At 43.1% G+C, this 24495-nt stretch overlaps 1 protein-coding gene across 7 annotated transcripts in view; it reads right to left on the bottom strand.

The window, feature by feature from the left end:
- Window positions 1–24495, bottom strand: part of LOC125464755 (protein CASP-like) — a 534922-nt gene that overhangs the window by 246157 nt on the left and 264270 nt on the right. For all 7 annotated transcript variants that reach the window (XM_048557535.2, XM_048557531.2, XM_048557534.2 and 4 more), the window contains one exon: window positions 14471–14608. In XM_048557535.2, the coding sequence (XP_048413492.1) occupies window positions 14471–14608 (138 nt within the window). The remainder of the gene's footprint in view (window positions 1–14470; window positions 14609–24495) is intronic.

Genomic DNA, 24495 nt, shown 5'->3' with positions numbered 1-24495 from the left:
GGCTTCTGCCTCTACCACAATTACAGGCACAGTGTTCCAGAATCCCACCAACATCTGGATGAAAAGTTTCTTCCTCACATCTCTAAAACCTCTGCCCCTTGTCTTTAATCCATGGGCACTGGCCATTGATCAATGGAAAAGTATTTTCTTATCTACCCTATCTATGCCCCTCATAATTTTATGTATTTCAGTCATGACCACTCTCAATCACCTCTGTTCTAATGAAAACACTCCAGTCTGTCCAATCTCATTTAGTAACTGTCTTCAAGTTAGCCTGCTGGACAAGCAGAGAACCCAGGAAATTCAGAACACAAAGTTGGCACTGGTCTATTTCAAATTTATTTTTCATTTGCCTACATTTCATTTATTAGTTTCACTTTATTTATGAATACATAATTTTAATTTGCTGACACTAGCTTAGTCAGAAAAGCTGAATTCATAGCTCATGGTTTACACGTATGCAAGATGACAGCAGAGTTAGGGACATACATATCTGTTGACTGGAAGAAACATGTTGCATTTTCATAGTCACTTTTTCACTCTATTATTCACTCACTAATGTTCACATTAATGTCCAATGGTCCCCAGATTAAATAATTCTTGTAAAGAGAATAACTAGCTTAATCTGAAGAGATGCCATGACAGCAGACCCGAGATCTGTGGAGTGATACTCTTGCGCAATGTGAGAAATAAGGACAGACATGTTCCAGTGTCCCTGATGACTACATGTGCAAGAAGTGTGTCCACCTGCAGCTACTGACTCACAACTTTTCAGAGCTGCAGCTGTGCGTGGACAAACTACGGTGTATCTATAATGCTGAGAATGTTGTGGATAGCACAATTAGCAAAGTGGTCAGGTCACAGGTGAGGGTTACACAGGCAGAAAGGGAATAAGTGACCACCAGACACAGGAAAAGGCTCAGGAAGAAAGTGCAGGAGTCCCCTATGGTCATCCTCATCTTAAAAAGACATGTCCCTTTGGATATCATTGGGGAGGAATGGCCTTGTGGGAGGCAGCAGCATGAGCCAAGTTTATAATACCACAGGTGGCTCTGCTGCATAGAAGGAGAGGAAAACGAACTGCAGGGTTATAGCAATAGGAGATTCAACAGTAAGGGGTAAGGATAGGCACTTCTGTGGCCACAGATGTGAATCCAAGATGTTATGTTGCCCCCCTGGTGCCAGGATCAGGGACGTCATGGAGCAGATGCAGGACCCTCTGGAGTGAGAGGATGAACAACCAGTGACTATGCTACACATAGGTATCAACGACACAGGTAAACAAGGGGATGAGGACCTGAAAGCTAAACATAGGCAGTCAGGAGATAAATTAAAATGCAAGGCATCAAATGTAGTAATTTCAGGATTACTCCTAGTGCCACACACTAGCAAGATCAAGAATAAGAGGCTACATCAGATGAGTACGTGGCTGGACAAATGGCGTCCCGGAAAGTTTTAGCTTATTGAACCATTGGATCCGTTTCTGGGGAAGGTAGGACCTGTACAAGCTTGGCAAATAGCACCTGGGAAAGCTCAAATATCCTCACAGGAACTTTTGCTCTCCATTGGAGATGTTTTAAGTTAGTACGGCAAGGGGTGGAAACCAAGTTGTAAGCTTGGATTGGTTAGATTCAGATCAGGAAACAGAAGGTAGAACATTAGATTAGATTAGATTCGATTCCCTACAGTGTGGAAACAGGCCCTTCGGCCCAACAGATCCACACCATCCCTTGCAGCATCCCATCCCCCTATAAAGCACACACCCCTGAACACCAAGGGCAATTTAGCATGGCCAATCCACCTCGCCTGCACATTTTTGGACTGTGGGAGGAAACCGGAGCACCTGGAGGAAACCCATGCAGATACGGGGAGAATGTGCAAACTCCACACAGACAGTTGCCCGAGGCTGGAATCAAACCCGGGTCCCAAGCGCTATGAGGCTGCAGTGCTAACCACTGAGCCACCGTGTTAGTTAGTGATGAAGTCAGTGACTCAGAAACAAAAGAAGCAAGTATTACAAAGCATTCAGAAAAGGAAATTTGGGTTTGTTTATACTACAATACAGGAGTATTACAAACAAAGCAGGTGAACTAAGGGTTCAGACAGACTCATGGTACCACAATGTCATTGCTACAATGGAAACCTGGATGAAGGAGGGGCAAAAGTGGAGCTCAACATCTGGTTGGGTCACTGGATCTGAAACGGTTGCATTATCTAAATTTCCCCTCACAGATGCTGCCAGATCTGCTGAGATTTTCCAGCAATCTCCAGTTATGTTCTGTGGATACAGAGTTTTCAGGCAGCATAGACTGGGTGACAAAAAGGAGAGGAGGCAGCAGTTAAAGAATCAGTTACAGTTCTGAGAATGGATGATATATAAAACTAGTTAACAAATGAGGCTTTATGGGTTGAGCTGGAAACTGCAGTGCCATGCTGAGGAACTGCTGTTAAAGGTGCCATCATTCAGGTGAAACATCAAATTGAAGGCGTCTGCCCTCTCAGGTGATAACAAAAAAAAATCCCATGACAGTTTTTGAAGAACAGCCAAGGGGTTATCCCTGGTGACCCGCAAGCTTTACCCCTTAATCATCATTGATAAGGAATTGTTTGCTTGATCATGTCATTGTTGTTGCAGCTAGCTGAGTGCAAACATTTGCTACATTACCACACTTCGTAAGTGCCTAATTAGCCATAAAGTGCTTTGAGAGGTCCAGTGGTCATGGAAAGCACTAGATAAATGCAAGCCTTTCTTCATTTATCTGACTTGAGGAAGCATCACAATTCTGTTTGTGCCTGATCTCCTTGCGCACTTACCGCTGGCAATGTGTCTGTATTTTCTCTCTCCAATATAGCAGCGCTAACACCATTTATACAGTGTCTCAGATGGTATCCTGGCTAACTCGGTGATTGAATCTGACATCATTTCCTAAATCACATTTTCCAGCCTCACCTGAAATGTGTTAGAGGCTTATCTTTTTCTTGTGCGATAAACAATCAAAGGTACGAATGATTAACTCCGTTTCCTTCTATCTAGAAATGCTGTCGGATCTGTTGAGAATTTCCACCAGTTTTTGTTCATAATTCACATTTCTTGCATTCCCAGTATTCAGTCTTTGCAGAGTAACAAGTTTGGTTCAGTAAAGTTATTTTTATAAAAGGCTTCTGGGAAGCAAGTAATTTACAACTACAACTGGTCTGAATGTTCCATATGATTTATTGGAAAGATTTGTACTCATTTTATAAATATACGTCAACAGGAAAAACAATGAACTAATCTCATCATCATAATTTGTACTCCGAGCCCGTAACAGAAAAATCTTGTCTTTAAAAATTGACAAGTTACCAACCTGAAAGAAATTCCAATCCTGCACCTGTATGTCATATCATTAGCTTTACAATAAGTAAGCCGAAGCAGCACTTACTACATGTATGGGTTGCAACTACACCTACATTTTCACAAATCAAATAAAAGCTGTCAAAAAGAAGCTAAGTTTTCACAACAAATTGCTTTATAGTCAGATATCTTTCAATGACCTTCAGTATTTACAACAGCAAATTACTTTCATAGAATAGAATATTAAAACATTACTGCAAATAAACAGACCACTTGGTGCATGAAATTCACCAGTTCTTCTGCACACAAGTTATATAATCTAATGCTACTTGCATAACACCAGTCTGTGCCTGCCTTCACTGTCCCATTAAATCTAGGGGTGATTTGGTAGGTGGAATCTGGTGCATACAGGGGACTGGAGCGCATAAATGTACACGTGACTCCCAGTGACTGCGGTGCAAATTACAAGAAATCTAGAGGGGCAGTTTGATAAAGTAAAAGAACTGCACCAACAATGTCATCCATGCCACAGGAAATGTGTGCATGCACGAGGGCAGAAAGGAAGGTGAATTCACGTGTGACTGAAAGAGAGAGCTAATGAGCGAGCTGGCAAGCCCCTGGGTGTGTGCATGGCTGTGGGAAACAGCATGGACACTCTGGCATTAGGCATCAAGATAATGGATGTATCCTCCTTAGATGATTAAGTGTGAGGAACATGGGAATGGCTCCCATGGGAATGATTTTCCTATTAAAAAAGACAAGTTAGTTGATTTTGTGGTTCCTGTTGGCTGCTGTTAACACAATGTCCATTACCCCAGTTGGCCCTTAAATCCATCATCAACAGCAATTGTGAGGAGACTCCAGGTTTTCTGACTGGGAAGCGTCAGAACTGGATAACAAAGTGTGCAGCTTTTTTTCTGATGAAGGGTCTAGACCCGAAACGTCAGCTTTTGTGCTCCTGAGATGTTGCTTGGCCTGCTGTGTTCATCCAGCTCCACACTTTGTTGCCTTGGATTCTCCAGCATCTGCAGTTCCCATTATCTCTGATCACCATGTCAGAACTGGGCTTGACAAGAGTGACCAGGAAATTCAGATGCCGCTAAATCATAAATGCAAGGTGCTCATCAAACTGAAACACCACCAAATCCCAAGGGAAAGAATATAGGTCTATTGACAAATGAAGGCAGAAGTTCAATGAGAATTCCACGACTTGCAAGGACACATGGTGAGTGGAACAGCATAGTAAAGTCAGAAACTCACTGGCAGTTATGGCTTGCTTGGATTTTTTAGCATAGTCAAAGCCATCTGCAACCCAAGCAACCAAAGACCTAAGAGAGCTAAGACCTGAGAGCTGAAAACAAAATAAAGAATCATCAACCTCAGCGTGATGACAACCTGAAATGATGTTGAAAATTCTAATCAACTGCAAAATAAAAGTCGCCACAGCAGTGCGGGGATCTCTGCCGAAATATTGAAATACGGTAGAGATGCACGCGTAGGATAACAGGTTGGCACAACATCGTGGGCCGAAGGGCATGTACTGTGCTGTACTGTTCTATGTGTTCTATGTTCTTAGCATAACCTCTTCTCCCTTATTTGGAAGAAAAACATGGCCAATGAACTATGAGATGCATTAATTATGACCAAGTTCAGGAAATAAGATACTACCGACTGCAATCAGTGTCAACAGCTATTCCATGTCCCACGTGGAAAGGTCATTGTAAAAATCTTCCTCAGTCACCTTCTCCCAGTGGCTAAGGAGCTCTACCAAAGTCAGAATGCAGATTCTGTCCATCAACAGGCAAGATGGACATGACATACACAGCAATACAAGTCCAAAAGTAGTGCAGGCAGCATCAACAACCTTTATATATTGCCTTTTTTCACTTCACAAGGCCTTTGGTTTTGTCAACCAAGAGGGTTGTGGATCACACTTCTCAAATTTGGTTGCCTGCAGAAACTCAACACCATGTACTGCCAGTGAGAAGACAACATCCAAGCCATGATCCTTGCTGAAGGCCCGCAAGGCACCCAATACACATACAATATAGAGTCAAGTAATGCTGTGTCGTCATACCAAATCTCTTCTCCATCTATTTCAGTGCAATATTCCATTCCATATGCATGAAGCGTTCCACTGGAATGAAGCTACAACAAGTTGAGCAGGAAACTGTCAATCAAGTTGCAGAGACAGTAAGAACTGCCAATGCTGGAGTCAGAGATAACTGTGGAGCTGGAGGAACACAGCAGGCCAGGCAGCATCAAAGGAGCAGGAAAGTTGATGTTTCGGGTTGGGACCCTTCTTCAGAAATGGGGGAGGGGGAAGGGAGCTCTGAACAAAATAGGGAGAGGAGAGGTGGAGCTGGTGAAAGTAGGTGCACTCTGTCTAAGATGTTTGCGTGTGCACATACGCAGAAGCCAAGCTCCGAATCATCAACACATTCATGGAGGCAAATGGGAGAAGGGGCCTTACTGTAGATATCCAGAAAACAAAGATCTTCCACCAGATGTTCCTGCCATACACACCATCCCCAACTACTAACGTTGGTAATGAGCCAGGGGTCAATGTGAATCAATTCCCAGTCCTTGGAAGCCCCTCTTCAAGTAGTGCAGGTATCAAAAATGAGATTCAACATTGTCTCTAGTATGCACTTTGGCCTTTGGCTGTCTGAGGTACACAGTTTTGATGACAAAGACCACAAACCTGGCTCCAAGCCTATGGTCTACAGGGCAGTGGTGTTAGCTGCCCCTTTGCATGTGTCAGAGACATGAAGAATGTACAGTAGACATCTGAAATCCCTACAGAAATATTACCAACAATGCTTCCACAAATTCCTGCAAATCCAGTGGCAGGATAAAACCTCCAATACCAGTGCCCATTCTCAAATAGATGCCCCTAGCACTGAAGCACTGGTTACTGTCAGTTACATTGGGCAGGCAGACATCGAACTTCCAAAATAAATTTCACCATGGCAAGGAGTTACAGGAGGACAAAAATAAAATTTAGGATATCCTTAAAGCTCTCCTGGGAAAAAAAATGAAAAATCCCCAACAACGTATAGAAATATTCTGCACTGGATCTCCCAAACTAGAGAAGAAACATCAGTGATGGTTCCAACCAAGCAGGCCCAGGTGAGGACGAAATTCAAACAGCAGAGGCAAGTATGAAAATCTGAGCATTCTATGAACCCTTGTCTTCAAACACCACCTGTTCTGCCTGTGCCAGGGTGTAAACATATCTAGTGCTAGACTATTTATCACCTTAGGACCCAGTGTGATAGAAAGTTAACATCGGTTTCAAAGGGACTGCCTAAGGTGATGACAACAAGGATGATGCACTTTATGAATGAGAGCCAAATTTTTCTGAAAGTACTTAATCAACCTTCTTCAACAAAAAACATTTTCTAATCTCTTAAACTTATTGGTTTTATTTATCTTATGGGAGATGGACATTGCTGATTGGCCAGCATTGTATTGTCTGGCCCTAGTTGCCCCTTGAGAAGGTGATGGCAAGCTGCCTTTTTGAACTGCTGCAGACCACATGTGGTGGGATGACTCATGACGACCTTCGGCAGGAAATTCCAGATTTTGACCCAGCGATAGTGAAGGAGTGGTGATTTATTTCCAAGTCAAAATGGTGAGTGGGTTGGAGGGGAACCTCCAGGTGATAGTGGTGTTCCCATCTATCTGATGCAGTTGTCCTTCTAGATACAACGACATGGGTTTGGAAGATGGTGTCCAAGAATCTGCAGTTAATTTCTGCACTGCATCTTATAGATAGAACACACTGCTGCTACTGAGCATCAGTAGTGGAGGGCGTGGATGCTTGTAAATGTGGTGCCAACCAAGCATACTGTTGCTTTATCCAGAATGGTGTCAAACTTAAGTACAGTTGGAGTTATACCCATCTAAGCAAGTGAGGAGTATTCCATCATATTCCTGACTTGTGCATTGTGGATGGTGGACAGGCTTTGGAGAGTCAGGTGATGAGTTACTTCAGACAGTAGTCCTAGCCTCTGATCTGCTCTAGTTGCAACTTTGTTTTTGTGATGAATCCAGCTGAATTTCTGATCAACAGAAACTCCAAAGATGTTGATAGTGAGGAATTTAGTACCACTGAATATCAAGGGGCATTGATGAGATTGTCTCTTTTGAAGATGGTCACTGCCAGGTATGAAATTTACTTGACAGCCTAAATCTGGATATTGTGCAGATCTTGCTGCATTTGAACATGGACTGCTTTAATATCTCAGGAGCTGTGAATGGTGCTAAATATTCTGAAATTATCAGTGAACATCCCTACTTCTGAACTGATGACGGAGAGAAGTTCATAGGTGAAGCAATTGAGGAGGGTTTGGCCTCGGACACTACCCCGAGAAACTGTAGAGAGATATCCTGGAGCTGAGGTGAGTGACTTCCAACAACCACGACTATCTTGCTATGTGCCAGGTATGATTCTAATCATTAGAGAGTTTATCCCTTGATTCCAGTTTTGTTAGGGCTCCTCGATGTCACACTCAGTCGAAAGCAGCCTTGATATCAAAGACAGTCACTCTCACCTCACCTCTGGAATTCAGCTCTTTTGTCCACGTTTGAACCAAGACAGAAATGAGGTCAGGAGAAGAGTGGCCCTAGCGAAACGCAAACTGGACATCACTGATCAGGGTTATTGCTGACCAGGTCCTGCTTGATGGTACTGTTGATGACACCTTCCATCATTTTACTAATGATTGAGAGTAGGTTGATGGGGTGATAATTGGCCAGGTTGGATGTGTCCTGCTTTTTTGCGTACAGGACTGTTATGTACCAGACCAAACTCTTACTCTCTCAAAATATATTAAAAGGATAGCCCAGACCCAAACATTTTCTTATTTTAAACACAAGTGTCAGGCATTGCATTTCAGATGCAATTTGATTGGCTAAACCACAGTTTTGAAACAAATACACTTTATTCATACACAATAGTTAAATATACAACAGAAGAACTTGAAACAACTTAACTCATTTAGAAAATTTTAACTGTGTAACAGATTATTTAACTACTGAACAGTAACTACTCCAATATAGTAGCATCCCAAATATACATCCTTGGCGTAGGCAAATTCAGTAAAATAGATTGTCTCACAGGCAGGAGGAAAAATATCAAGAGAAAAGTCAGAGGGAATAGCAGGGAGAGATGCACTACTGTTTCCAAACACAGTTCCAAAACCCCAGGAACTGCTGCCTAAAAGCCAAAACTAAAAATCCTGATTCTGAGAGTTTAACCACACCCATTCAGGCTGCGTCCATTGCTCCAGTTTTAAAAAAAAAACCAAAGGCCTCACAAACTGTTTACTTTATTGGCTTAGAAGCAGACTACCCGCTTCGTCTGTCAGAACCTTTCTTCATTAAAAAGGACCAGGACAAAATATGCCCCTTAAAGCCATAGAAACATCACAAGGCTATCCCTGGGTAGTTGTCCATATGGTCGGGTAGATGCCAACGTTGTAATTATACTGGAACAGCTTGGCTCGGGGAGCAGCAAGTTCTGGAGCACAAGTCTTCAGCAATATTGTCAAAATGCTGCCAGGGCCCACAGGCTTTGCAGTATCCACTGCTTCCAACCATTTCTTGATATCACATGAAGTGAATTGAACTGGCTGAAGACTAGTGTCTGTAATATTGGGGACCACTCGATGTGGTCAAAATGGACCATCCACTTAAGGTTTCAGGCTGAAGATTGTTATGAATGTTTCAGCAAAATCTTTTGCATTGATGTGCTGCATTTTTTCATCATTGAAGATGGGGATATTTGTGGAGCCTCCTCCTCCTCTAGTAAGTTGTTTAATTGTCCATGACTGGATGAGGCAGTACTGCAGAGCTTAGATCAGACCCACTGATTGTGGATCACTTGGCTCTATCACTTTCAGCTTATGGTGCTTGATACAAAGTAATCCTGTTTGGTAGCTTCATCAAGTTAACATCTCATTTTTAGGTATGCGTAGTGCTGCTCCTGGCACCCTCTCCTGCACTCTCCATTTAACTAGAGTTGATCCCCTGGCTTGTTCGCAATGGTCAAGTGGGGATTTTGCCATGTCATTGCGTTGCAGATTGTGCTGGATTACGATTCTACTGTTGATGGCGCACAGCACCTCACGAATGCCCAATCTTGAGTTGCTAGGTCTTTTCAAAGCTTGTCCCATTTGGCGTGGTAATCATGTAGCAAAACACTCAATGCAAAAGGGGCACTTTGTCTCCACAAGGACCATACAATGGTCACTCTTTACCAATACTGTCATGGACAAATGCAGCCAGCAGACTATTAAGGATAAGGTCAAATATGTTTTTCCAACTTAAAAATGGAAAGAATTGTTGGTGCTGCTAATCAGAAACAAAAACAGAAATTGCTTGAAAAGCTCAGCAGGTCAGGCAGCATCTGTGAAGAGAAATCAGAGTGAACTTTTCTGGTTGAGCGACCCTTCCTCAGAATTTTAGTTCCTCAAGAATGTCCAGTTCTGAGGAAGGATCACTCGAACCGAAACATTAACTCTGATTCATCTCCACAGATGGTACCAGGCCTGCGGAACTCTTCCAGCAATTTGTTTTTGTTCTTTCCTCACCTCCTACCACAGACCCACTCTAGTAAACACAGCCTTTAGGACCTGACCAGCTTGATCAGTCATGCTGCTGCTGAGCCAATCGGTGATAGACATTGAAATCACTCACCCAGAATATATTTTGTACCTTGCAACTCTCAGTACTCCATCCAAGTGCTGTTCAACATGAAGTAGTATGGATACGCCAGCCGAGGGAAAATGGTGATGTGAAGGTTTCCTTGCCCCTTTTAACCTGAAGTCATGAGTCTTCATAGCGTCTGAGGTCAATGTTGCAGCCTCCTAGGGCAACTCTCTCCTGAATATACATCACTGTGCCGCCACTTCTGCTAGGTCTGTCCCGCCAGTGGGACAGGACATATCCATGGACGCTGATGGTGGCGTCTCAGACATAGTCATACTCACAGGATCATACATTATAGAGAATATCAGGCTGTTGCTTGTTTAGTCTCAGAGACAGCTCCCCAATTTTGTCACTAGCTCTCAGGTGTTAGTAAGGAGGACTGCGCAAGGTCAACAGGGATGTCTCTGCCATTGTCTATTCCGATGTCGAGGGCAATGCCAGGTGGTCCATCCGGTTTCATTTCTTTCTTGAGGCTTTGTAGTAATTGATACAACTGAGTGGTTGGCCAGGCCATTTTTGAGGGCAGTTAAGAGTTAATTACATTGCTATGGGTCTGGAGTCACACGTAAGCCACACCAGGTGAGGACAGCAGATTTCCTTCCATGTAAGACATTAGTGAGCCAGATGGGTTTTTCTGACAATCAATAATGCTTTCATGGTCCTCAGTAGATTTAAAAGATATTTGGGTAAGTACATGAATAAGAAATGCTTGGAGGCAGGTGTGACTAGCTTATATTAGAATTGTAGTTGGCAAGGACTGGTTGGACTGAAGGATCTGTTTCTATGCTTTACAACTATGACTCTATGATGAGGTTTGGGTTGGAATTAATTTGTCCCATGTACATTATAAGCTTGTGAAATTTTTCACTTTGTCAAGGAAATGTAAATACTGTAACTGTGTTGGAAGACCTTGACCAGAAGGAAGCCAGATTTGAAACATCAGTCTTTAGTAGTATCACAAAGATGTTGCTAGGGCCCTAAGGCATTGCTGTGTCCAATGATATCACACTGAGTGAATCAATTTGGCTGAAGATTGGCACTTGTGATGATGGTGAAGTCAGGTGGCAGCCAAGTAGATTACTCACAACGACAAAAACAGAAGTTGCTAGAAAAGCTCAGCAGGTCTGGCAGCATCTGTAATGAAAAAATTAGAGTTAACGTTCCGGATCCGGTACCCTTCCTCAGAACAGTAGATCATCCATTCGACACATCCAGTTGAAGGTGACTGAAAATGTTTCTGCCTTGTCCCTTTGACTGATGTACAAGGATTCACCATCATTGCGGTTTGAGTGACTGTAGGGTTGTCTGCTCCTATTAGTTGCTTAATTATCCCCTGCCATTCATGGCAGAATGAGGAAGAAATGAAGAGCGTTGATTGAATCCATGGTTTGTTGGACTTCTTAGCCCTCTCTACACAGAATTAAACAGCAGAAGCAGCATCCCAAGTTGTAGCCCTAATCTAGACCTAGTTCTAAGTTGCAGCTTCAACCAGTTGATATTTCATTTTCAAGTATGCGTGGTACTGTTCTTAGAATGCTTCTTCACGGTCTTCATTTAACCAAGAGTGGTCTCCTGAGTTGGTATTAATAGAAGAGTGCAGGATACTCTGGACAACATGGTTACAGATTTTGGTTAAATTCAATTCTGTCCCTGCTGATGGCATATAGAGCCTCATATATAGCATTTAAGCTGCTAAATCTGTCCTGAATCAATCACACATAACATGCTAGCACCACACAATGTGGTGGTGGCTGCCCTCAATGTAAAGATATAGATGCATTCAAGTCTGCATCCAGAGATATGGAACAGGGGTGAAGGTTAAGAGGAGCTACCAAGATGGGAGCAAGTAGTGGGTTTATTGGGGTGGAAAGCATGTAGTATATAAAACCATTTTGGCAGCTACTGAAATATGTCATGCTGAATGAAAGACAACAGACCAGACAGCTGAAATTTTCCTCATCTGATTACTCCTCTAATGCTAGGTTATTCCCTTATTAATTGAGGTCTTGCTTATGGATGTTAAACAAACAATTCAAAATTTTGTAGAAAGTGAATCCCTTCCCTTCCTCAGCTTTTTGTTCAGAAACAAGCCACGACTTTGACAACATCAAGGATTTGCAAAACTCATTAGGTCTCACCCCAACTCCTGGAAGCTGCACCACTTTCAGGCTTCATACATACATTGGCAAGGAGCACTTCTCTGCTCCTCAAAGTTATAAATACTGCACTCAATTCTTCCCATTCTACTGACAGTTTTAAAAATTATATCATGCCAAACAGATAAATCATGGTAGCCCAATAAATGGGATCTAGCATCTTGTTTGATGAGCACAGGGCTTACACAGTTTCTATTGCAATGAACTGGCTACATTATAGTCTACATTCAGCATTAGCAAAAAAATACAGTACAACTAGCAAGTCATGATGTTGGCAAAATCGAGACTATGCCCACAGCAGTTCAACTTTTCACTGCTGGATTTGAAAAGGAATTGTTAACTGCTTGAGGAAGCCAGTTGAGGCATCTGCAAAATTCCCAAGATGGGCTGAAAAAGTAGCTTACCATGCTCTGTAGGACATTTCTGGGTCAAACACTGTACGAGTGCATGTGAGAAAGGTGGTAATGTGCTCTGCAATTTGATGGTAAATGACAAAAATCCTTTAAGTTTGACTGTTGTTTTCAGAGATCAATCATGGTGGATAATTATTGAGCAAAACTTGAATGGATTTATGTCTGGTGAAAATCCAAATCATAGAATCCCAATGGTGCAGAAAGAGGCCATTCGGTCCATCGAATCCACACTGACCCGCCAAAGAGCGTCCGACCCAGGCCCAGCCCCTCACCCTAACCCAGTAAATCCACATTTAATTCGCCTAATCTGCACATTTCTGGAAACTATGGAGAAATTTAACATGGCCAATCCACAAAACCTACCCATCTTTACAGTGTGGGAGAAAACCAAAGCATCTGGGAGAAACGTACATAGACATGGGGAGATTATGCAAGCTCTATACACACTCTCAAAGGTGGAATCAAACCTGGGTTTCTGGTGCTGTGAAGGAGCAGTGTTAACCACTGAACCACTATAAATTACTACTTTTACTACCAATGATACTTACTAAGAAGTAGAAGCAACACTTAATTTCCCAGTGTTATTTTTAACACAGAGTGCACTGCAAGTAAGTGTTGGCGTTTTTGAAATACTTTGTGCTCCAAGCAGAATCCAATTTTGGTTTTCAATGCATGCAGAGATCCATTTGTCCAGTTTAATAATCCATAATTTTGCTATAGGCTAGCAGCTGAAAGACGCATAAAAAAATGTGCTCCTTACTTTTTGCCTGACACGAAGATAGTAGATGAGTGACCAACCTATTTGTGCTGCCTTTATTTAACTGTATAGGATTAGATACCAAGCAGAACAAGTCCAGAATCTTTCTTACATGTCAATTGCATCCCAAAAAACTGAATCAAGTCCTCTCAAAGAAGATCCTGCATCCAATGTAGAAACATACCAGTTAATGAATCTATTTCATCAGTTAGTTTGGTTGCATCCCCAGTCTAAGCCTAATGGCCTACTGAAACTAATTACCAGGTGGCAACATGCTACAAGATCAAATAAAATATTGAAAAAATTGAACTATGAGTAACGTGTACTTAAGTTTTCAATCCTGGGTGATCCAGAAGATAGGAACATACGCTTCGTTCATGTCAATCTTCCACATAGATATTTTAGCATGGCAGCATTTAACATGTTCTTGACAAGAAAGAATAATAAAATGTGAAAGAATAATAAAATGAGGTTCACTGATTTAAAATGATAAGAAAATAAAAACAGTAGTTAGAAGTACTTTAGCTGTTAAAATACTGGCACACTAGAAGTGACAGATATGAAGGCATACTTACTCAGTATTCTGAAGGAAATTGTATGCATGAGAAAATCTAAGATAAAAATTGCCCGTAGAATGTTATGTGGATAATCATACTGTCCTAAAGAGAATGTTTGGTCCACAAAAGGCACCACAGAGAAAAGGTTACTATTATAAGTGATTCTACTAATTGATGCCTAGATATACAAGATGGAGGGTAGGGCTAACGTTTTGCCGTGGTAGCATGATTACATCTAACCCAGGAGGCCTGGGTTCAAATCCGACCTGCTCCAAGATGCGTAATAACATATCTCCACGTTGATTAGAAGATACCTATATTGGGGAGAGGGGAGGGGGTAACAAATGGAACTTGGGGAGAGAGCTGTTACACAGGTATGGACAATAAACTCACTGTAGAGATCTATTCTCTTAGATTCTAAACAGACTGCTGAAATAGAACATCACAGGTCACGACGGCAGTAATATCATCATATAGCATTGAAACAAACAATCAGTATTTACGATGTAATAGAAGTGGAAGTTCCTTATCCTTACCCTGATTCTTAACTTCTGCAAACTCTTTGTTATACTCCTCAAGCGTTTCCCGCAGCTTTTGATTCTCTGTTTCAATGTCATGCATACGTTGGACTTTGAGCTGGAGTTGTTGTCCTAGATCTAACGCTTGAACAGGATCTGCAAAGCAACAACAGAAGGGAAAATTGTCATAGATAATCCTACATAGTAGAATTTTTTTTATTTTTTTCTTTAATAATGTCCTATTATTAATGGGATGAGGACGTCACTGGCTAGGTAGCAATTATTGACCATCTCTAATTGCCCAGAGGCCTGTTCAGAGTCAACCACATTGCTGTCGGTCTGTAATTCACATGTAGGCCAGAGCAAGTAAGGATGGCAGCTTCCTTCCCTAAAGGCAATAAGTGAACCAGGTGAGTTTTTTCGACAATCGGCATTAGATCATTAGATTCTTAATTCCAGATCTTTGACTGAATTCAAATTCCACCATCTGTTGTGGCGGGATTCTACTCCGGTTCCCCAGAACGTTATCTGGGTCTTTGGATTAACAGTTCAACCATAATATCATTAGGCTATTGCCTCCCCTAAAGAAGAAATGAATACTGAATATATCCAGCAGAACTACGAGAAAAGTTATAACTCACGGAATAAAAGGGACAGTGGTAACTGGAAACAAAATGGCTGAGCAATTCTAAACATAAGGAGCGGCTTCGCATGCCAGACAGTTGTTCTTAGAATGGAACCCTTGTAGTTGAGTTCCACAGTGGTCAGATTGGGATTCTAGCTTTCCTTGATAAATATTAATAATCTAGATCTTGGTGTGCAGGGAACAAATTCAAATTTTACACTTATTACAAAACTAAGAAGCACTGTAATATAAGGAAAAGCATTCAAATAGATGGCAAGTGAAGTTCAATGTACAGATATGTGAGGTATTGCATCCTGGTGGGAGAACATGGGTAGACATCAAAAATAACAGGTTAATTTCTTGATAATAAAATGTGAGGCTGGATGAACACAGCAGGCCCAGCAGCATCTCAGGAGCACAAAAGCTGACGTTTCGGGCCTAGACCCTTCATCAGAGAGGGGGATGGGGAGAGGGTTCTGGAATAAATAGGGAGAGAGGGGGAGGCGGACTGAAGATGGAGAGAAAAGAAGATAGGTGGACAGGAGAGTATAGGTGGGAAGGTAGGGAGGGGATAGGTCAGTCCAGGGAAGACGGACAGGTCAAGGAGGTCAGATGAGGTTAGTACGTAGGAAATGGAGGTGCGGCTTGAGGTGGAAGGGATGGGTGAGAGTAAGAACAGGTTAGGGAGGCAGAGACAGGCTGGGCTGGTTTTGGGATGCAGTAGGGGGAGGGGATGAGTTGGGCTGGTTGTGTGATGCAGTGGGGGAAGGGGGCAAATTGGGCTGGTTTTGGGATGCGGTGGGGGAAGGGGAGATTTTGAAGCTGGTGAAGTCCACATTGATACCATTGTGCTGCAGGGTTCCCAAGCGGAATATGAGTTGCTGTTCCTGCAACCTTCGGGTGGCATCATTGTGGCACTGCAAGAGGCCCAGGATGGACATGTTGTCTAAAGAATGGGAGGAGGAGTTAAAATGGTTCGCGACTGGGAGGTGCAGTTGTTTATTGCGAACTGAGCGGAGGTGTTCTGCAAAGCGGTCCCCAAGCCTCCGCTTAGTTTCCCCAATGTAGAGGAAGCCACACCGGGTACAATGGATACAGTATACCACATTGGCAGATGTGCAGGTGAACATCTGCTTGATATGGAAGGTCATCTTGGGGCCTGGGATACGGGTGAGGGAGGAGGTGTGGGGGCAAGCGTAGCACTTCCTGCGGTTGCAGGGGAAGGTGTCGGGTGTGGTGGGGTTGGAGGGGAGTGTGGAGCGAACAAGGGAATCACGGAGAGAGTGGTCTCTCTGGAAGTCTTGCAACTTTTTTAAGAGGTTACAGGAGCAGTGGGACCTGGGGATATAAATACATAGATCATTGATGGTGGCAGGTCAGGGAGAGGGCAGTTAATAAGCACACAATATTGTGGGTTTTATTAAAAGACACAAGAGTGTCAAGCGCAAGGAGATTATGTTGAACTTACACAAGAAACTTCACAGATTTTGAGTACAGTTCTGGACACCACAGGAGAGGTCTGAACTTATCGGGGAGAGTGCAGAACAAGTTTGCAATAATTGTTCTAGGGAGAGAAAGGTCAGTATGGAGGACAGATTGGAGAGGTTGGTAACTTCTATCTGAGCCATTAATTGATTTATTTATTTCCCCGAATACTGTGCGCATTCAAGTAAAGAGCCAATAGTTTGTCCTTTTACCATTTTACCCTCTCTGACCTGATTTACTGCTTTCTTCTATGTTTGTACACGATGCCCCTTCTTGTCCCACTTTGGATATTGTTATTCATATAGATGTCTTATAATGCTATTGTTTTGTAGCCTACATTTTCTTACTCCCAAAGCCCTTCTACAACCCTAATTACTTGGTTCGCTAGGACACTCATCCCAATGTATTTTAAGTGAAGCCCATTCCACCAGAATCGCTCCTTTCTACCCTAGTACTGCTGCCAGTGCCTCATGAACTGAAACGTATCCCGCCCAAAACCAATCTCTGAGCCACACTTTTAACTCCGTGACTTTTATTTTATGTATTATTTTGCTGGTGATTCGGGTAGTAACCCAAAGAATATCTTGGATCTTTTGTATTTTAAATTACCTCTTCTTCAAATTCTTTCTGCATGAAGCCCGTTCCTATCCTATCAATGTCATTAATACCAAGATGAATGATAACTGGATACTTCTCCTCCCACATCATCTCCAGCCCCGAGATGTTCTCCAGCCTGGCACTAAGCAGGCAACACAGCATTTAGGACTCCATGGCTAACATTCCCTTAAAGCTGTGTGTTGGGTTCCAAGGCTCCGCATACACCAGTCAGTGTGCCAAGGCCAGTCTCAGTATTGACTGCTGGCTTTGGAAGTCGCTGCCACACAAAGACTTCGGAGGTTTGCACAGAAGAGAAAGGAATTCAATAGGACATTGTTCATGGCTGCAGATAACTGTATCTATCCCAATATCTTCCATCATCACACATTTATTGCTTTATTTCATCATTTCACAGTTGAACAGGTCAGAAGCGTTTAAAAGACAGCATTCTGTATCAAATACTTCTCGATGTGACTTCATAACATACAAATCCTGACATATCACAATATCAAAACCTCAACTTTTAAACTGCGTTTTCTCTGATATTCATTTATTCATCTTTAGTTAGCCCTGCAATTCGTCTGCCAGACTTTGCTGAAAGTGGCCTGGAAACTTTACTTCGAAAACAATTGGTTCAGTTGCACAGTAGCGGTCACGATCCTACAATCTTAACCTGGTATTCACAATGCACACTTTTTACTTGCTGTAAAGGAGGAAAAAACAAACATGTATCATTTAAGGACCGCAACTTTCCCCCCACGGTGATTGAGAACGCCCTTGACCGCGTCTCCCGCATCTCCCGCAACACATCCCTCACACCCCGCCCCCGCCACAACCGCCCCAAGAGGATCCCCCTCGTTCTCACACACCACCCTACCAACCTCCGGATACAACGCATTATCCTCCGACACTTCCGCCATTTACAATCCGACCCCACCACCCAAGACATTTTTCCATCCCCTCCCCTGTCTGCTTTCCGGAGAGACCACTCTCTCCGTGACTCCCTTGTTCGCTCCACACTGCCCTCCAACCCCACCATACCCGGCACCTTCCCCTGCAACCGCAGGAAATGCTACACTTGTCCCCACACCTCCTCCCTCACCCCCATCCCAGGCCCCAAGATGACATTCCACATTAAGCAGAGGTTCACCTGCACATCTGCCAATGTGGTATACTGCATCCACTGTACCCGGTGCGGCTTCGTCTACATTGGGGAAACCAAGCGGAGGCTTGGGGACCGCTTTGCAGAACACCTCCGCTCAGTTCGTAACAAACAACTGCACCTCCCAGTCGCAAACCATTTCCACTCCCCCTCCCATTCTCTTGATGACATGTCCATCATGGGCCTCCTGCACTGCCACAATGATGCCACCCGAAGGTTGCAGGAACAGCAACTTATATTCCGCCTGGGAACCCTGCAGCCATATGGTATCAATGTGGACTTCACCAGTTTCAAAATCTCCCCTTCCCCCACTGCATCCCTAAACCAGCCCAGTTCATCCCCTCCCCCCACTGCACCACACAACCAGCCCAGCTCTTCCCCCCCACCCACTGCATCCCAAAACCAGTCCAACCTGTCTCTGCCTCCCTAACCGGTTCTTCCTCTCACCCATCCCTTCCTCCCACCCCAAGCCGCACCCCCAGCTACCTACTAACCTCATCCCACCTCCTTGACCTGTCCGTCTTCCCTGGACTGACCTATCCCCTCCCTACCTCCCCACCTATACTCTCTCCACCTATCTTCTTTACTCTCCATCTTCGGTCCGCCTCCCCCTCTCTCCCTATTTATTCCAGTTCCCTCCCCCCATCCCCCTCTCTGATGAAGGGTCTAGGCCCGAAACGTCAGCTTTTGTGCTCCTGAGATGCTGCTTGGCCTGCTGTGTTCATCCAGCCCCACATTTTATTATCTTAAAAACAAACATGTGCTGAGGACATGTCTGACTCAAAAATGCATTCATACAGAATAAAAATAGATTTGAAGTGTGATTTGAATAACGATCTTGCTACTGTTCCAAAGTATCCTGATTGGGCTAACATGACAACAGTGACATCTCAAAAGTACTTCAGTGGTTGGAAGTGTTCAGTGGTAAAAAGAGAAGTGCGACATAAATCCAGTAAAATCAGAATGCACTGAAAATACTCAGTGGGTCTGATGAAGTTGGGGTCCTCCAGAGTGGTCATCATCCACCTGAAATGTTCAGTTGGTTTCCCACTTCACAGATCTGACCTGATCGGAGTATTTCAAGGATTTTCTGTTTTATGTCAGATTTTTAGCAAGTGCAGTATTTTGCTTTTCTAAATAAAGGCAAGGCTTTCTTTTTTTAAAAAAAGTAGGCACTGATAACAAATAGATGCACCATACACATTCTACAAATTCATGCAGTTTATTGCCTTGCCATTTTTAAATAGCAAATACAAATGCAAAAATATCTTGCTACCCCCCTCCCAAATCTTTACTTGAAAACAGATTGAAAGGTTCCTATTAGATAAGCTTAATCCTGATCAAGGTAAATGTACTGGCACTACCAACAGCTGCTCCAATGGGAGAGGAATGACCAGTGATAAAATTGGCTGTAAGCTTGCCACAGTATCTAAATCTAAAAGCAACGACAACCACTATTCAATCTGAGAAGAGAGTGTGGGAACTAGGGGTCAAGATGCAGTTGAAATTATTTGTGAAAATCCTGAAGCAATTTTTAGTGAGAAGAACTACAAGACAACTCTTTGATGTTTAACCAATTAGGCTGTCACTTCTAACAAGAGTAATGTGTAAAAATTTGAAATTATTGTTCCAAGGAATAAAACTGGGAATCGATAATGATCTGTAAATGTGACAGATGAGGATTGATGCTTTACTTCAAGATTCCAAATAGAAGACAAATGGGGTTAAAAAAATACAAGCTAGTTAATTTCCAAATCAACAATTATACACAGTTACAGCATTACAAACATTCATTTTTGAAGGGAATCTGTGTTTCCTTTGCTACATGCAGCCCAGAAAGTAAAGACCATCATTATACAGTGCCGTTTATGTCCACCGTAGAGCCCAGTGGATGGCTTTTTAAGTGCAGTCATTATTATAATGCAACAAGCCATGTAAAAGCCAACATGTGCACAGCAAGCTCCCACAAACAGGAATATGATAATAATCAGATCGTCTTTTGTGATGTTTTTGAGGAAAGAAGTGTTGATCAGAGCACATGGGATAACTTCTCGCTCTTCTTCAAAATAGTAGCATGGGATCTTTATGTCCATTTGGGAAGACAGAAGTACCTCGTCAGACTGCCACATCAAAAACACAGCATCTCTAATAGTATGGTATTCCATAAGGCATAGGAGTGGAAGTAAGGCCATTCGGTCCATCAAGTCTACTCTGCCATTTAAATCATGGCTGATGGGCATTTCAACACCACTTCCCTGCACTCGCCCGTAGACCTTGATTCCTTTTGAAATCAAGAATTTGTCGATCTCTGCCTTGAAGGCACCCAACGTCCCAGCCTCCACTGCACTCTGTGGCAATGAATTCCACAAGCCCTCCACTCTCTGGCTGAAGAAATGTCGTCTCATCTCAGTCTTAAATTTACCCCCTCTAATTTTGAGGCTGTGCCCACGGGTCCTAGTCTCCCCGCCTAACGGAAACAACTTCCCAGTGTCCACCCCTTCTAAACCATACATTATCTTGTAAGTTTCTATTAGATCCCACCTCAACCTTCTAAATTCTAATGAATACAATCCCAGGGTCCTTAGCCTTTCATCATACGTTAAACCTACCATTCCAGGGATCATCCATATGAATCTCCGCTGGACATGCTCCAGGGCTAGTATGTCCTTCCTGAGGTGTGGGGCCCAAAACTGGACACAGTATTCTAAATGGGGCCTAACCAGAGCTTTATAAAGTCTCAGAAGCACATCGTTGCTTTTATATTCCAACCCTCTTGAGATAAACGACAACATTACATGCGCTTTCTTAATCACGGACTCTACCTGCAAGAGAATCCTGGACCAACACTCCCTGATCCCTTGGCACTTCTGAGTTGTGAATTTTCTCACCATTTAGAAAATAGTCCATGCCTGTATTCTTTTGTCCAAAGTGCAAAACCTCACATTTACTCATTGAATTTCATCAGCCATTTCCTGGACCACTCTCCTAAACCGTCTAAATCTTTCTGCAGCTTCCCCACCTCCTCAGTATTACCTGCCTGTCCACCTATCTTCGTATCATCGGCAAACTTTGCCAGAACGTCCCCAGTCCCTTCATCCAGATCATTAATATATAAGGTGAACAGCTGCGGCCCCAACACTGAACCCTGCGGGATACCACTCGTCACTGGTTGCCATTCCGAAAAAGAGCCTTTTATCCCAACTCTCTGCCTTCTGTCAGACAGCCAATCCTCAATCCAAGCCAGTAGCTCACCTCAAACACCATGGGCCCTCACCTTGCTCAGCAGCCTCCCGTGAGGCACTGTATCAAAGGCCTTTTGGAAGTCTAGATAGATGGACTTGATGGGCCAAATGACCTTACTTCCACTCCTATGTCTTATGGTCTTATAACATCTACTGGGTTTCCCTGGTCTCTCATACTTATTACCTCTTCAAAGAATTCTAACAGGTTTGTCAGGCACAACCTCCCCTTACTAAAACCATGCTGACTTGTTTTAATCTGACCCTGCACTTCCAGGGATTTAGAAATCTCATCCTTGACAATGGATTCTAGAATTTTTCCAACTATCGAGGTTAGGCTAATCGGCCTATAATTTTCCATCTTTTGCCTTGATCGTTTCTTAAACAAGGGAGTTACAACAGCAATTTTCCAATCATAGAGCATAGAACAGTACAGCACAGTACAGGCCCTTCGGCCCATGATGTTGTGCTGAGCCTCTACCCTAAACTGAAGGTCTATCTAACCTCCATCCCTACCTGATACTATCATCCATATGCCTATCTAATAGCCGCTTAAATGCCCCTAACGAGGCCAACTCCACTACCTTCTCTGGCAATGCATTCCATGCCCCTACCACTCTCTGAGTAAAGAACCTACCCATCTAGGACTTTCCCTGACTCCAGAGGCTTTTGAAAGATCACGACCAAAGCCTCCGCTATTTCCTCAGCCACCTCCCTCAGAACTCTAGGATGTAGCCCATCGGGGCCAGGAGATTTATCAATTTTTAGACCCTTTAGCTTTTCTTGCACTTTCTCTTTTGTAATGCCTACCATACTCAACTCTGCCGCTGGCTCTCCCTAATTGTTGGCATACTACTCACGTCTTCCACTGTGAAGACTGACGCAAAGTACTTGTTAAGTTCTTCAGCTATTTCCTTATCTCTCATCACTAGCCTTCCAGCATCAATTTGGGGCGGCCCAATATCTACTTTTGTCTCTCGTTTGTTTCTTATATAGTGAAAGAAGCTTTTACTATCATTTCTAATATTACTAGCTAGCCTACCTTCATATATGAACTTCTCCTTCCTTGTTGCTCTCTTTGTTATCCTCTGTCTGTTTTTGTAGCCTTCCCAATCTTCTGATTTCCCACTGGTCTTGGTTCCTTTATAGGCTGTCTCTTTCTCTTTGATATATTTGCTGACTTCCTTTGTCAGCCATGGCTGTCTAAACCCACCCCGGATAATCTTTCCTTTCTTTGGGATGAACCTCTGTACTGTGTCCTCAATTACACCCAGAAATTCCTGCCATTGTTGGTCTACTGTCTTCCCCGTTAGGCTCTGCTTCCAGTCGATTTTCGTCAATTCCTCTCTCATGCCCCTGTAACTGTAACACCATTAACTTTAACTGTAACACCATTACATCCAATTTTGCCTTCTGTCTTTCAAACTGCAGACTGAACTCTACCATATTATGATCGCTGCCTCCTTAGTGTTCCCTTACTTTAAGGTCTTTTACAAAGTCTGGCTCATTACATAGCACTAAGTCCAGAATAGCCCGCTCCCTTGTGGGCTCTACCTTGATTTTATAAAAGGCATTTATAAAAAGCCGTACTACGGTACTGGAATGTCTGCCTTGATTTTTGTACTTAGATCCTGAATTGGGTCTTGAGCTCTGTGACACAGAGAAAACAGTGTCACCAACTGAGACAAAGCTGACATATAGACTTAAGGTAGAAAGGAACATAAGCTTTGTCATCCAAGGCATTCAGGCTGTTTGAATGCAGTGGCCGAGACTCCTGAAAGATTCCCACCCAAAGCATACAGGCGAATAAATCAGTTTAATTTATTTTGACCTATTTGCACCATTGGGAAACTACCAAAAAGACATCTTGACACTTCTTCGAGAACATGAGAACATAAGAAGTAGGTGCAAGAATAGTCCATCTGGCCCTTCGAGCCTGCCCTGCCATTTAATAAGATCATGGCTGACCTTTTTGAGACTCAGCTCCACCTACCCACACACTGTAACCCTTAATTCCTTTACTGTTCAAAAATTTATCTAGCCTTACCTTAAAAACATTCAGCAAGGTAGCTTCAACTGTTTCACTGGGCAGGGAATTCCACACATTCACAACCCTTTGGGTGAAGAAGTTCCTCCTGAGCTCATCTGCTTCACTTTATTTTGAGGCTAAACCCACTAGTCCTAGTTTCACCTGCTGGTGTAAACAACCTCCCTGCCTCCACCTTATCTATTCCCTTCATCATCTCTAAGTTTCTATAAGATCTCCCCTCATTCTGAATTCCAATGAGTATAATCCCAGCCTACTCAGTCTCTCCTCACAGTCCAACTCTTTCAACTCTGGGGTCAACCAAGTGAATCTCCTCCGCACCCCCTCCAGTGCTAGTACATTTCTCCTCAAGTAAGCAGACCATAACTGCACACAGTACTCCACCTGTGGCTTCAGCTGCAGCACAGCCTCCCTGTTTTAAACTCCATCCCTCTATTAATGACAGACAAAATCACATTTGCCTTTTAAATTACCTGCTGCACCTGCCATTCATCCACAAGGACACCCAAGTCCCTCTGCACAACAGCATGCTGCAATTTTTTATCATTTAAAACGTAGTCCATTTTGCTATTATTCCTACCAAAATGGATGACTTCACACTCATCAACACTGTACTCCATCTGCCAGATCTTTGCCCACTCACTTAGACTATCTATAATCCCTCTGCAGACTTTCATTATCTTCTGCAGACTTTACTCTACCACTCACCTTGGTGTCATCTGCAAGTTTTGACACACGACACTTAATCCCCAACTCCACATCATCCATGTAAACTGTAAACAACTGTAGCTCCAATACTGATCTCCGAGGCACACCACTAGCCACTGACTGCCAACCAGAAAAACACCCATTTACCCTAATCTTTGTTTTCTACTGGTCAACCAATCC

This window comes from Stegostoma tigrinum, chromosome 27, assembly GCF_030684315.1.
Source record: "Stegostoma tigrinum isolate sSteTig4 chromosome 27, sSteTig4.hap1, whole genome shotgun sequence".
Lineage (NCBI taxonomy): Eukaryota > Metazoa > Chordata > Chondrichthyes > Orectolobiformes > Stegostomatidae > Stegostoma > Stegostoma tigrinum.
This window is presented reverse-complemented; position numbering and strand designations above follow the sequence as displayed.